We start from the raw sequence: 15033 nt of genomic DNA on the forward strand, positions 1-15033 counted from the left end.
AAAATATAATGTATACAATGATTTGTGAATACAGTCATTTCGACTAACGTTGTCGGTTCAAAGCATGAAGCTAAAAGACAAGACCGAAAGTTTACGTGGGATTTTTATGAATAAATTCATCAAAATCAGTCATGCCTGGAGAAAACAATAGGTTGTAATTAGCAGTACAATGACCTGCACGTGCAGGGATGATTTTGATGAAATTATTCATAAAAAATCATCCCACAAAACATTGCGGTCTTGTCTTTTAGCTTTCTTTTGATCCGACAACGTTAATTGAAATAGCTGTATATAATGTATAATGTATACATTTGTGATTATCTAATGTATAATGTTATACAAGAGTAAAATATAATGTATACTTTTGTGAATATATAATGTTGTATAATGTTATACAGGAGTAAAATATAATGTATACATCTGTGAATATGTAATATACGTAGGAGTTTGGCCATTAAACCAGGTTCATGGGACAAACATCCTGCATACTGCTAGGATTTGAATGTCAATGTGTGGCATATCAGTTCTACAGCAGTAGAACATAATGTATACACGTTATAATATATAATGCATAACGTAATACAGCAGTAAAATTTAATGCATACACGTTATTATAAAATGCATAACGTTATACAACAGTAAAATATAATGTATACACGTTATTATATAATGCATAACGTAATACAGCAGTAAAATTTAATGCATACACGTTATTACAAAATGCATAACGTTATACAACAGTAAAATGTAATGTATACACGTTATAATATATAATGCATAGCGTTATACAGCAGTAAATTCTAATGTTTACACGTTATAATATATGATGTATAACGTGTTTGGTAAGAGGATCTTTTTCAGTTTTTACTTCTGTTTACATGTAAAGGTTACAATTAGTAGTGTTGAGCAAATCCAACGACTTCGGACACTTCTTTGTTTCTTAGTTTTATCCCTTTGATTTTGTGAAGAAAAGTACTGACAAAGTTTACACACTATATTGCCGTTATCAGACCGGAGGAGCTGGTTTTCCTTTTTTATTATTAATTAAAAAAAAAATATGGGGATCCTTGCGTTTTATGTTCGTAAGAGTACTCAGTTCAAACGCCGTTCTTCACAAGAATCGAACGCAATTCAGCCAATTAAATTCGACTGACATTCGTCTGATTTTGACAACCGATGCACCCGTAAACAGCTGAAGACCAACTGTTGAACGCTGACAACCATCTTTTCTATTTATTTTTTGTTGCAGTTGGGTCTCCTTTTTAATAAGTTCGACTTTTCACTCAACACGCGAATTTTATTGATTTGGCCTAACTGAAAACGTTGGCAGGTTCGGCTCACTTCGAGGTCGGCTTTTGATCCGCTCTTGAACTAGCCTGTGTAGCAAGCATTCCCGTACGAACGAATTTTTCAACATTCTGGCCGCGCGAAAATTACACCCCGTCCGCCGCTTTTTTGCTTTTGCCCCGATTTTCGCGAGGCCAGAATGCGGAAAAATTCGTTCCTAAGGGAACGCTTGCTACCCAGGCTACGCTAGAACATATCAAGCTTTGCGTTTAATTTTTGGTAGACAATGGCAGTGGATTAACTTCCTTTTATGGGCATTTTTATTGTTTGCAGCTTTGAGGCTCTTTTGTTTCTAGAACAAAAGCTTGGAAGAACCGACGCTTAGCAAATTTCCGACCGCGAGATTCAAAATGTTCGTTGATGACCAGATGTTGACAATATCACCCTTCTCGGGGGTGGGACAAGGGAAATGTCGCTCAGAACAAAGACAATTTTACCGGGGTATGGAAGGGAAAATTTGTTACATGACGTGCGGGCTGTCGACTTTTCAATTTATTTTCTCTTCTTCGCGCAAACCCGCGAATGGGAACGTTCAGAAGCACGCTAAAAGGGCAACCGTTTGTATTCTAAAATACAAATGGAAAAGCGCAAAACAACTACAAGCAAGAACCAGTCATCGGATAAGAAACTGAAAATTTATGAGAAGTAATAAGGATTTTTTTCTGGTTTGTTTAATGATCGGCAATAGGCCAGGTGCTTTTAAAGCCAAAGCCTGTGAGAGGAAAGAAGCCTACCTGCAGCGAAGAACTACCGTATATAGTTACGCCACTATCAATTATGTTCGAAATATCAGTAAACTGTTAGGAGGATCAAATTGTCATTAAAAAGTATAAGAGAACAAAAGCGTCTTTAGTGTTGTTTAAAAACACAATTGTTGCGCTATTACCGCTGTTACTCCCCCAATTCGATTTTAAGCTGAAAGGATCTCTTTGCAAACATATGAATTGGAGATTACATATGTCAATCTCAAAAATTGTAACAGGGTTCTTGAGGAATTTAGTTACGAACCACTTTCAGTGCAGTAGTTCCACTAGTGTATGTATAACTTGAACGCTTTCATGGCCGTTGTGCATTGTTTTCTCGTCTTTGTCTCTTAATCGTCAACAAACCATTAATTGACATAACCTTTACTTTCCACAGTAGAGGCGCGTGCCGCCAACGTTTGTCGGGTCTTGTGCCCAACATGAATGAAATTCTAACGATGACCTTCCTTCAGCTTGTTCTGCGAATTGCTTATAAAAAGTTACCGACTTATAACATTTTTTTAGCGCAACTGAGCTTCTTTGAAATTCGCGCTTAGTTGACTCCATTGTTTTCTTGTTGTCATGAATGATCAATGAGTTATGCTAATGTAAATGGTTACAGGGACGCGTGCACTTGACAACAATCATTCCGCTATTGTCATTTGACAAGAACCATTTCGCTCACGCAATCAGAAGAGATCGTCGAGAAAGAAGTTTAATGTTCTAGAAAATGTTTTCAAAGTTTAAGATAGAGAAGGCGCCGAACGTACTCTACAAACGTGGACCGAGGCATTTTGAGGTAGAGCAGTCTGTTATCTCTTTGCCACTCCTTGAGGTGTACGACCAGCGTATTCGCCATCTGCGCGCTGAGAATGAGCAGCTACGGGCTGAAAAAATGGAAGATGTGAAGATCATTAATGGCCAAGCGGCGGAATTGGCAGAGAGGAGAGCTGAAGTTTTCCAGCTTCAGCAAGAGCTTCAGCTTCTAAGAGACGAAGTCGCCCAAAGTCGCCTTGTAGTTAACCCTGTAAAGAACACGGTCAAATTTAATGTCAGCCGCAAGAGCTATTGGGACGTCGAAAGAGCTGCGCGGTCTTTGAAGAGGAAAAAAATCGGAGACTACCTTCGAAATGCTGCAGAGATTTTACCTGCGGAATTTAAGCCAATCGAGGTACGTATCATTACGAAATTTCGCTGGTAATTATTCAGACCTCAAATAAATTTTTCTTTGCTTTCGATTCGCTTTGCCGCAAGTACTTGTTATGAAGAAGTTACGTAGCCATCAGATGATATGTTAATGATGCCATCGCTGTCCAAGCTGAAAGGTTAACGTTCTCTGTGTGCCCACGGTATATCGATAACTTTCAGCGGGCTTTCAGATGAAACTGCTGAAAACATGGCGGCGTAATGACACACCGTCGTTGTTGTGTGCATGGTTATATTTCTATCATTTAATCGTCATGGCCGCATCTCTTTTCTTCTTTCCGACCTTAGATAATAATTTATTTAGCGATTGCTTTTGTTGATTAACGTAGTTTACCTTATTTTACTCGTGTAGACGTCTCTTATTTTCTTCCGACGCTAAATACAAAACTGTTAAATAACCTACAAAAGTAATGCACTTTTTGAACTTTGGGTTAGGCAAAAACGGGAAAAATTGCGTTTTGGAAACTGCAAAGATTCAAAGTAGGAAGGGCGATCGGTTGAGGTGACTCATGCGGCTGTCTGCAGCAAACTTGCAATGCCTGAAATCTTAGTTAAGATAACTGAGAGTGTGCCCTTTAAAAAATTTTACTTGATTCAAAGCTTGACGTCGTTGTTCCTAAAAAAATTTTGGCATCAACTTATGAGACAGGTGAATATCATGGACCGAACGTGAAACCATATTTTAGCAGGCAAAAATTGAAGTATTACTGTTAAAATTCTCTTAAACTAACTTACTCTATTTGGTTTTGATCACTGTTTGGTCAATATTAGCGAAAATGGAAAAGCCAAGTTAACTTTCGTAGTTTTTTACCGAAGATTCATTCGACAATAACATCATCATATTGGCCAGAGGTCCAAATCCACTTTGCCTTGCTTGCTATACCATTGATAAATCCCCAAGGTGAGTCACCGTGATTTGCAACCACAACTGCAAGAGGCCACTGCTGGTCATCGAAATCCGGGGAATTCCAACCGAGAGACAAAGTGATGCTGCATTTCCAGCTTTCATTGGTTACCAGTCCGTTGCTGAAGGAACCGAGTATACCAAACCCTCCTCCCGAGTCCTGCCCTGCCACTGAAATAACTCGAGTGTCTCCTGGTACGCTATAGGTAACCGCGATTCCCCAATTACCGTTATCTTTACCGAGGCTTCTACCATCAGCAAACATTTCCATGGTGTTGTCACAAGTAAATGTTGCGATGAAATCTAGCAGAATAGCGAAACAAACGAAATATGACATTGTATACGAAAGGCGCAATTTTGTTGGATTCATTGTTTTTGTTGTTGTTGTTGTTGTTGTTGTCCGTTGGTTTGTTGTTATTGTCGTTATTTCGTCGTTGACGGTTTTGTTTTGTTTTGTTTTTTGGCGATCTTCTGTTCGTTTTGCCAAGAAAAAAAATCAGGAAATCAATACTATACATCAAAACATCTAATAAAGCTTGAAGGAGGGGAGAGTATTTTCTGAAAGCTTATATTCGATCTTAATAATAATTCATCACTAAAAAGACACTGAAACTACACCCTTTGGGAAGGCACATATTGACATACTTCACATACTGATGTTTAATGTACCTCTGAATTGAGCTCAACTAACTTCCGCTACCTTGTCCGAAATACAAGTAATTCATCGAACCACTGATTTAGTTATTACTGTTTCTAACCTGAAAATTCACAGATATCGCCAGTAAATCCTTGCGGGCAACTGCAATTAAATCCATTGACCCGGTAACTGCAAGTTCCATTGTTCCGACAAGGATTGCTATCACACTCATTTGCCAACAAATCTACAAAATATAAAATTTATTGCAATCAATTTAATTGTATATAAGCTTTTTTCCCTTATGCCAAAGGAATTTTGGTCTTTAAGACGTGAAATGGTTTCTAATTTGTTTCTCGTTGATCTAGTCGATCTTTCCCCCAGAGACTTCTGCTGGTTAGCATCTGTTTAATCATTAAGGACTTTAAGGTTTAAGTACACCGAAGAACGAGATTAAGTACTAGCATTAATTTTCAATTCTACTTCGCGTGCTTTCATGATATAATCACATGTGACAGCTTTGCTGTTTCTGAGGAGCGAGATTTCTAGGGACGGAATTGGTTAAAAAATGCAAAGTCGTACTCGTACTCAATCTTGTACCCTTACTCACATCCTCAAGCTCCCTATTAACTTGGTCAGTGAAACTTCTTGATTGTTTAGGCAAGAACTGCTTGCACACTCTTTTATATCCGCAATCATTATAACTCGCAGAAACAAACTGTAAATTTCTTACTCGTCATATAAAATAACTTACAATTGCTTTCACCTATTTCACATCTTTCCCCTGTAAATCCTGGTGGACAACTGCAGTTGAAGCCATTGACTCGATCAGTGCATGTGCCATTGTTGAGACAAGGATTGCTCTTGCACTCGTTGACATCTATAACAGAAGGTACTAAATAAACTCCACCTTATGGACTTGTATTTATTCTCCCAACTTCAACATAGACATTAAAAAAAAACCCAGGTCATTACACAGTCACCAACAATATTCAGAATGCAAGTGCTTGCATCGTCCCTTTCTGTAAAACTGATATTACGCAATTTTCTGTAATTATTTATTTAAGGTTCTTAGTTTTTCAATTCTCGAAATTTACGCTGACACTCTTGGTTCAAATTCTACTATTTATCTATAGAGAATAGCATCTAATTTTCTTGTTACCTGCTGTTCCACATCTTTCCCCTGTAAATCCTGGTGGACAACTGCAGTTGAAGCCATTGACTCGATCAGTGCATGTGCCATTGTTGAGACAAGGATTGCTCTTACACTCGTTGACATCTGCGGTAAGAATCAACTTAATACACTCTTGGACATCTACTTACTGTCTAGAATTGTTTAAGTCTTAACAAACATGACTAAACTGAATTCCATAGTTACAATATCAGAGAAGCCATTAATACGCCGGTCCGCATCCCTTTCTGTACAACTAACTACATTTCAGGACGGTGCTTCCTTTTCCTTCTACGCGCACGTTTTTGCGCATCTCGGGGCCGGGACGGACCAAGAAACTCTTATTTCTTAAGAATGGTTATACAAATTCCGAATTACTTCTGCGCAGCTTATGACTAATGGCAAAAGAAGATCTTAGAAAGTATAAACAGATGCAACGTTTCTTAGCTTAGACTGTTAGAAGTCGCAAAATGTTAAATGAAAAGAGAGAGGAATTTTACCTTGACAAGCAATCAGAAATGTGGCACAGCTAGCCAGTACGAAGGCACAACTTTTAAGAATTGCCGAAACGTCTTGTATATCTGTTGCAGTGAAAGTTTAGAATAATGAAAAATACTTCAATTCCCTTGAAGATTTGTGGATTTAATGATGAAAGGTTTAAAATGGGGGCGATAACTTCCTGGGTTTCACCTTAAACTATTGTCTTTAACAGAGAAACGTAAATTAATTATAAGTAGGCAAGCCTATGTTTTGGTGGATCACGAACACGTTAGTATGATCGGAAGTCAGGCCATTCCCAGTTTTACTTATTACTTTCATCTTTAATTTCTTATCATTATCCTCAGGGGCAAGAGGAGTGGATAAATTGGAAGAGATGTCGGATTTGAAAAAGGAAGGGAAAAGATAATGTGTTTACAACATTAAAAATTGATGAAAAAGAAGAGACGTAAACCAATTCCTAAAATATATTAACTTAAGTTAGAGATGAATTTGCATTAACGTGTAAAATGATTAAAAACATTTGGAGGTTTTAATGAATATGACAATATATCAATCGTCTCTGAAACTGTTGGGAACTGTTGGCTAATCGATCTAAAGAGCTGTTGGAATTCTACTAAAATCATGTATACAATTAACGGTCCAATCATAATGTTGAGCGTAATATTTCTTTAAAAAAAAAGAACAAAAACAAGTTCAGCTGAGATGAATGCTCTGATAAAAATTGCAGTAAAATTCCTAAAATTGTTTCAACATTTATTCATTTTTATTAATGCTGGCAAATGGTTTTATGATAACTGACCATCGTGTCAAACAAATCTGCCCTTCGTGTGTTGATGCAATATTGTCAGCAACATAACGGCCAGCCACCTTTGTACTCTTAGCTTGCCACGGCACACACATCAGAGTATTTCCTCAATAACCTCGACACCCAGGCAAGGGAAGACAAGATAAGGTTACATCTCAATTCTGTTATGGTGTTTCCAAAAAAGAACAGAATGAATAATTAACTAGAAAAACGTGACTAACATGACACTTATAGGAATGATTCAGCAAACAGCGAAGTTTTCCTTCCTTGTACAAAAGTTCGATTCTCTTTTAGTATGAAATGTATTGTTCCTAATCGCCTGAATAAATTATTCCATGTTCCCTTGTCTGCAACGTTTCAGATGTTTCGGATACATCTTTATGTTTGCAAAGTGGGATGTGCAAGTCATTTTCTCGACGACAAACAACTTTTCTCTCGTGTCTCGCTGCAAATATATAAGTTGTCACGGTCGGAGATGGGTATAATGATGGCTTGCTTGTAATTACTAACTGTAGATACTTCTTTCCATTCCTTTTTTCTCTTTTTCTTAACTTTGTATGTTTTATTTTTAACCTACTTTAACAATAATTGATATTCATAGATTATAGAAGAAGCATATAGCATTTCTTTATTTATTCAAAATTATTCAGTTTTTTTTTTCAAAACAGCGGCTGAGCTTGCAACATATATCTAATGATTACGGGAAATTTCCACCACAACTCACAATTCTTTCTGAGCATGCAGCAGATAATATCTCGGCTTCGCGGTTTCAGCAATGTGTAATGTGTAAATTACCTTTATTTATTTATTTATTTTGACTTATAAATAAGCGCCAGTCCTTTTGTAGCATCAAATGGTTATCGAGTTTTTCAGTGCTGAATGTTATTCCGTAAAAAAAATACTGTCAAAAAGCTTGATGTTTTCAGATCTCGATGGCGAAAAGTGCCAGCTTTGTCTTAAATGGATTAATTGAGATAACTCCCAACATCTGCCACTTTATAGAAGATTGGTTTTTCAATAACATCCGGACCGGTCATAAACGTTGAGCGAGTTAAGTTTTGTTCTGGTAATTAAGCTCATGGCCCTGTTTACATAGAGGTGGGGGACCCCAGGTAGGTGAGGTAACCCGGCTAGCCGTGATCGAATTAAAAATAGCCCGCGTTTACATGCAATCTTACAACCCCGGTATCCCGAGGTGAAGGTTTTTTTTTTTTTGCTTGTTTGTTTGTTTGTTTTTCGCTTCCCTCTAAACTCTTCGTCCTTTCCGCTATTCTTTCTCGCTTTCCAGTCGCAGATAATTCAGTTGTGACTGGCGGGGCATTCTGTATTTCGTAGTGGACTGGATTTGTACTGTCAAGGACTTGCAAATTGCAGACGGAGGGAGTTAGTTTCATTGTTAGAAATGTTGCTACAGAAAACTGTAGATTTTCTTCATCACCAGATCCGTATTTCTGAGGAGCCAGGCATCCAAACAGATCTCCATCGAAATGAATCGCCGGGCGCTCCTTCCCTGTTTCCTGTTACGCACCACCTCGTCTTTAAAATGTGAAAAAGGGTCAGCTGGCATTTTCATAAACCGACGACAGCAAGTAACTTCGTAAAATAAAATCCCATTTCCTAAAACTTTCTGCCAACTTCCGGCATCCGAAGAGATCAATGTGTGTTAGCTTACACAAATATGTTTGGCAAAAATCGATCAGCGAACACACGATACAACAAGTATTTCCCTTAAATGTTCTCGTCAGCGTAGTTTTTACCTAGACCTTAATTCTGTTTGCATAATCTCAAATCGGTTCCTAAGAAAGTTTCAAAAATGACGGCTTTTGTAAGATTCGAGGATTAGATTGCCAGAGAAACAAAACAAGAATCCCCTCCGCCAAGCTCTCAAGGATAGTATTTCTACCCCGCTATGCTATTAGTTCCAACCTCAAAAAATTCACCTTTATTTCTCTTTTCCGAAATGTTGAAAAGCTCGTCTGTCTTTTGAAAACCACACTCCCGCTAAACTGATCCAAGGCGCCAAGGTCTTTTTAAAACTTTTTTAAAACAATGTTCAATCCGCTGTGTAAATGATAGAATACCGAATCCAAACGGTAACAGGTTTCTTCGTTCGTAGCGTCAAGAGAAAGAATTAGCAGATCTGGGATGTTCTTTCATGCAGCGCAACTGATCATGTAGTTAATAAAAAGTATACACTCGATTGAAAAAACATTGTCCCGTGTAAAATCAAGCGTGAATCGTAAACAATGTCGACCGGATGGAAATATGGGGAGACAGCATTTCATGTTTTTTCCCTTCGTCCGCGAAAAACATGTAAATCTTAGCTTTTAAAACCGCACGTGTTTAATTTTTGTAACAAGAATTCAAATAAGCTCATAAATAAAATGCTTCCAAGAAATCTGATGGCTCTTACAGTTCGTTTTTTTTCTTCTTCTTCTTCTTCTTCTTCTTCTTACCGTTCAACTTTTATTTAAAATCGAGTGTATATATTTCAGCTATTTTTCAAGAAGTAACTCTGGTTGTTGTCTTTTTTTTGGGTATGGATCTCTCGACGATTTGTATTAGCTTTTGAAGCGATCCTGTAATCGCAGTGTGACAGAGATAAGGGTCTGCAATTGCGTACATATTAAAGCTTTTCACTCTTTCAGGGTAGCTCGTCCTTCACTGGGATATAGCGGGTTATACACTTATCAATGCATATTTGCACATTGGGTCAAGTCACTGGTCAGAAGTCCTTGAAAATTTGTTGGAACAACCAATACAAAGGTCCCACGGCCCCAATAATACGGGCACGAAATTGCTGTAAAATGGGCCCCGCCTAAGGTCAATCACACCTAAACCCCCCCTCACTGCCCCCACCACCACCCCCAAACGGCAAGTCGTCAGTTTCTGCGATTCTGCCTAAATTCATAGTTTCAGAGTATTGGAGTGGTCCATTGCCATTAGCTAATTTTTGAATGTTTCAATTTTAAACGAACAAGTCTATCATCGCAGCAATGAATTGCAAAACTACATTCAGCCATTAATTGCACACAATCTACTTTTTTGACTGAGAAATAAAAGAAATGATGCAAATCATGAATAGGAATCCAACAATGAAACTCCTGAGCCATAAAACAACCAGCCGCTAGTCAATCAATCTCTGTTGTCAACTCATTTATCAATCTCTCAAACTGCACTGTAATGCATGTATTTATCTGTGGATTAATAAATAATTAATCAGTCAATAAATCACTTTAATGGATAATGAATCAACCAGTCACCTAATTGGTCCAATTGATGAATCGATCGATTGCTTGATTAACCTGGAAAATAATCAATCACTTTCAATCAATCAATCAACTGAAGCCTCAGAAACAATCAATCAATTTCATTCAATCAAGAAACATGAGACCTTTATTTAATGAACAAAGCACATGCTCATGCATACATGCCAGCAATAAAATCATGACATCTACAAAGATTGTATCTAAACCTGCACACTTACAAATATATGTAAACAACTCTTCATAAAGAAAAATTTTTTTTCCTGGCCATGCCAGTTCGTCGGTTGAGTAAATATAAAGCAGAAATATTTGCTACACTACTCAGAGCAGGATCAACACCTAGACATTTCTAATGGTGTGTGCTCAGAAACCCAGTTAAAATACTTTCAAAATAACTAAGTATTGATCATCATGATTAATTCAAAACTCCAATAAAATTGATTAAAAACTGGTATACATGCACTCACCATGTCTGCACTGCTTGTACAATACACTGATTGTCCACAAGAAAATGCAACAGCTAATAAATGTTTTACTATAAAGTGATATTATAATAGGTGTAGTGCTATAACACGTCTATAAGTGCTATAACGCTCTAAAACTCGCTTTTGTAGTTCAAGCATACATTTGAAAAGAACTGGGAATTGATTGCAAATAAAATGTTCCAATCCACAAATGAATAAAAACTGCCAACAAGCTCATAACGTGCGGCTGTTTGTCCCTGTAAACTACACTGAGTGTTGACAGGGCACATTTAGCTGGTGCATACATTATGTGGAGCTCTGTACAATCTCTCAGGGCAAAAACTAAAATAAGTCTACAATATTTCACAACAGAGAGAGTCAATTGTCATTGATTTTCAAAGTTAAACATAATAGAATCACAAACGTTCTCACTGGGCCCCAATCCAATGCATGAGCTGAAACAAATAACTCATAAACAATAATGGTAAAAATGAGAAGGGTTGGGGAGAGGGATGAAATAGATTGTAAAATCTACCCAGATCAAAGATTCCACCGCAGTCTCTTTATTTATTTTTTCATCCCACACCCATGCTTCTGGCAGCTTACACCTTCAGTGCACACTGCTGCTGCTCCCCGACTTAGTTCTCAATAAAAAAAGAAAATATAGGAGAAGTAATAGACTGCCAACAGTTTACACCAGTCAACATTTTCAGCACTCTCAAAACATGCCTGGGCACTACAAAATAATATGTCACTGACTGCACAAGTTGGAATGGCACAACCAACTAGGATCTACTTGAAATTGACTATTCACTCAGAAGTTTCAATAAAGGCAGAGCACTGAGCAAATTGACCTTCTGTGGGGCTTGCTAGGCTGTAAAGAGACAAAATGAAAAAAAATTATAATTATTTAGTAGCTATCTATCCATTTTTTAAAAGACAAGGTTGAACCTGAACTATTCTAATTCTTCATAGTTAAATCCAGTGGCAAGTCTACTCCACCTTCATCAGATACAGTACAAGTCACTCATGTGTGGCCAAGTATAATTTACTACACAAAATTCTGCTGTCACACTTATATTTTCATATCTTGAGATGTCATTTAATTATTAATAAACAACTGAACAGATCTTTATCTTTAATCTTTAAAAAGCATAATTGCCATTAGCAAAGCTAATCCGGCAATGGAGCGGCCAGCGGACGCACAATAAGTTAAATTATACATGCAGAATATATAAAGAACTAATAAATTCCGAATAAGTGCCAGACTTGACGATGTCAGGTGGTAATGCATTCCATGCTGGGATTGATCTTACATAAAATGAGTGTTTGTAAGCGTCGACTGAAGAGAACGGTAGAGTTATCTTAAAGCCATGACTCGCCCTTGTACGGCTGTACGCGGGCACAGAGGTAAGCTCGTGGGGAAGGGAGATGTAAACGTGACCTCTATGTATTTGATAAAACATGCCGATATCACATATGCTACGTCTTAATAAATTATTGCAGTGAGAGCCAATTTAGGTCCGCGAGCATAGATGATACACTACTATAACGGCTATAAGCGTGTTAGCAAACCGCGCTGCGCGACGCTGTATAGACTCAATGCAGTCAATCCCATTTTGGTGTGTGGAGACCAGGCAACAGTGGCATATTCAACAATCGGGCGCACTAAGGATAGATAGCAATGTTCTTTAACAGATCTGTCACACGATGAAAGGTTCCCCTGAAGGATCCCTAGGACTCTCATGGCCTTCTTTTTGGCTTCAACACACTGCATTTGCCAGCTCAGCCTACATGTTATGTAGACATTGAGATACTTTTGATAGCAAGCACCGTTGAGCTGCACATTACAAAGGGAGTTTGTGTAGCATTAATTTAATCCTTTCTAGTTGCAATCTCAGTATTGAATCTCAGAGCCAGCAGAAATAAACAGGTCAATAAATGAAAAAAAAAAAAAAAAAAAAAGAATTGATTTCATACCAGAAACCATCTTGACCATCATGTTCACCAGCTCGCCACACTGCTTCTCCCAGTTGTAAGTTTCATCATAATTTGCACGCAGCTCTGTAGCTTGTTCAAGTCGTGTCTTCTTGTCTGTTTCTTTCACCTTCCCGATTCCCTCAGCCCACGCCGCAACATCATCTGAATCCACAATGGCTGATTTACCAAACTTGACCTTTTTTAGGGCTTCACCAAATCCTGACTCAGCATGTACAAGGACAGGAACACCAGCAGATAAGGCAAAAAGAGCCTCCAAGCCAAATGCATTTAGACCCGATGGCATGATTGCGAGGTCTACCCTGCTCAGCAATCTTTTCCAATCTTCCATACCTCTTGGAAGACTTTGAAAGTCAAGCTGGGTTTTAGCCACTCCACATTGATGAAACTTTTTAGCTAACTGGCTTTTATTTCTAACTTCTCCTACATAAGTGAGACGACAGGATTTGCCATTCTGTGCCACTGCCTTGGCAGCAATGTCAAACCCCTCCTTTTCAAAATGATTGGGGTCATCACTACCTAAGAACAAGACATGGAACTTGCCTCCAGTTGCATCACCTACACCATGGGGTACATCAGATAAATCACTGATTATTCCTGGAGTGAGATTGACAACTGGTTTGTTGTCATAGAGAAGGTCGCGAGACAGTTCCTCGTGCATCTTACGTCCGGTAGCAACAACAAGATTAAATCTGCTCAACATTGCCAGATGTTGTGCCTCCCAAAGTTCATGTCTAGTTACTATCTCTATTGTTGGTTCCTCCAGATTATCACGTACATAAAACGAAGGATACAAATAATCGGTTTCCACACAAACACTCTTGCACTGGTAATGTTTCTTCCACAGTTGTGCAGCTTTACCAAGCTCTGTGCCTATTCCAACTACAATGTCTGTTTTTAAGTCTTCCGGTGGAAACATCAGCCAATCAAGGGGATCATTAAAACCTGGTTGTTTCTTTGCTTCAACCACATGATACCCATGCACCTGAGAATGCATTTTCAGAGATGAGACTAAAGCTTTAAAAGGGTGAAATTCTGGAACCACCACTGTGACTTTAATCCGAGAGAATCTTGACAACTGCTTAGCAAATTCCATGATGAGAAGTTCGCACCTAATATGGTTGCTGCACAGCAAAGCAGCTTCTACTGGACTGGACTTATTTTTACCCACGGATTTGCATTGATCCACTACATTATTAAATGCTGATGGATGGATAAGAGGATTCTGCAACAAGAGTGGAGAATAATTTTTTGTGGTTACCTGTAAATATATTATTTTTATCAGAGGCAACAATCACATGTACTTCAAATTTATTATGAGCATGTCCATGCATTTCTATTCTACAAAGGTTTACAGTACATCCCAAAATGCTTTTCATAGAGCCATAATTATAACAAATTTAAGTTCTATGAATCTCTATAATTCAGTGTTGATCTGTTGCTATAATAGTGATCCACATCATTGTAATTAGGGCTGGATTGGTGTTCAATCTTGGGTTCGATCAATTGCCGAACATTCGATTAGATACATGTACCCTAGGCTAAATTGTTAAACTTCACAACAAAGCATTTCAAAGCAGGACAATCTCAGGGTCTGGAAATCAGGGGGCAAGTTAAAAGTTTAAGAAAGACGACAACAGTTTTGATTAATTTAGACATAACTTATTTTGACAGAAGAGCTTTCTCAATCGTAATTATTATATTATCAAAAGGGTTTTGTGCAATGTATACATAATTAATCTATGGGGTTGTTCGGAAATCATGCCCTCAAGGATGGATAAAATCGGAGGGTTAAGTGAAAGGCATAGGTAAATGTAAGACATCGGAAACTAGCAAAAGCCGTGTCATCTTACCTGCTGGTCGCGCGGCAAATTACTGAAATTATCAGTCATATTTCTAGTTCCCTTGATCTATCTCTTCAGCGTCTGTTACCAGCTGTCACATTTTCTCTGGTCCTCCTTGACACTGGCTTGATTTAAACCATTATGGAGCGG

General features: G+C 38.0%; 2 protein-coding genes and 1 pseudogene across 3 annotated transcripts; 1 reads left to right on the forward strand and 2 right to left on the reverse strand.

Annotated features, from left to right (window-relative positions):
- Positions 1 to 1054: 1054 nt before the first annotated feature.
- LOC146458670 (uncharacterized) lies at positions 1055 to 6318 on the reverse strand (annotated as a pseudogene). The gene is made up of 6 exons (XR_014858165.1): positions 6267 to 6318; positions 5997 to 6113; positions 5601 to 5744; positions 4959 to 5081; positions 3680 to 4503; positions 1055 to 1548 (listed from the first exon to the last, which is right to left on the reverse strand). The product of XR_014858165.1 is annotated as an uncharacterized LOC146458670 (transcript).
- LOC146458671 (uncharacterized) lies at positions 1539 to 3475 on the forward strand. Its single transcript, XM_085090543.1, has one exon. It carries the CDS (start codon positions 2821 to 2823, stop codon positions 3289 to 3291), a length of 471 nt encoding a protein of 156 aa, XP_084946669.1. The 5' UTR covers positions 1539 to 2820; the 3' UTR covers positions 3292 to 3475.
- A 4371-nt stretch (positions 6319 to 10689) lies between the features above and the next one.
- Positions 10690 to 14219, reverse strand: LOC146458672 (uncharacterized). The gene is made up of 2 exons (XM_085090513.1): positions 13022 to 14219; positions 10690 to 11915 (listed from the first exon to the last, which is right to left on the reverse strand). Exons 1-2 carry the CDS (start codon positions 14133 to 14135, stop codon positions 11911 to 11913), a joined length of 1119 nt encoding a protein of 372 aa, XP_084946639.1. The 5' UTR covers positions 14136 to 14219; the 3' UTR covers positions 10690 to 11910.
- Between the last annotated feature and the right edge of the window lie 814 nt (positions 14220 to 15033).

The sequence above is a fragment of the Pavona decussata genome, unplaced genomic scaffold (assembly GCF_977016875.1).
Source record: "Pavona decussata unplaced genomic scaffold, jaPavDecu1.1 SCAFFOLD_232, whole genome shotgun sequence".
In the NCBI taxonomy this organism is placed as follows: Eukaryota; Metazoa; Cnidaria; class Anthozoa; order Scleractinia; family Agariciidae; genus Pavona; species Pavona decussata.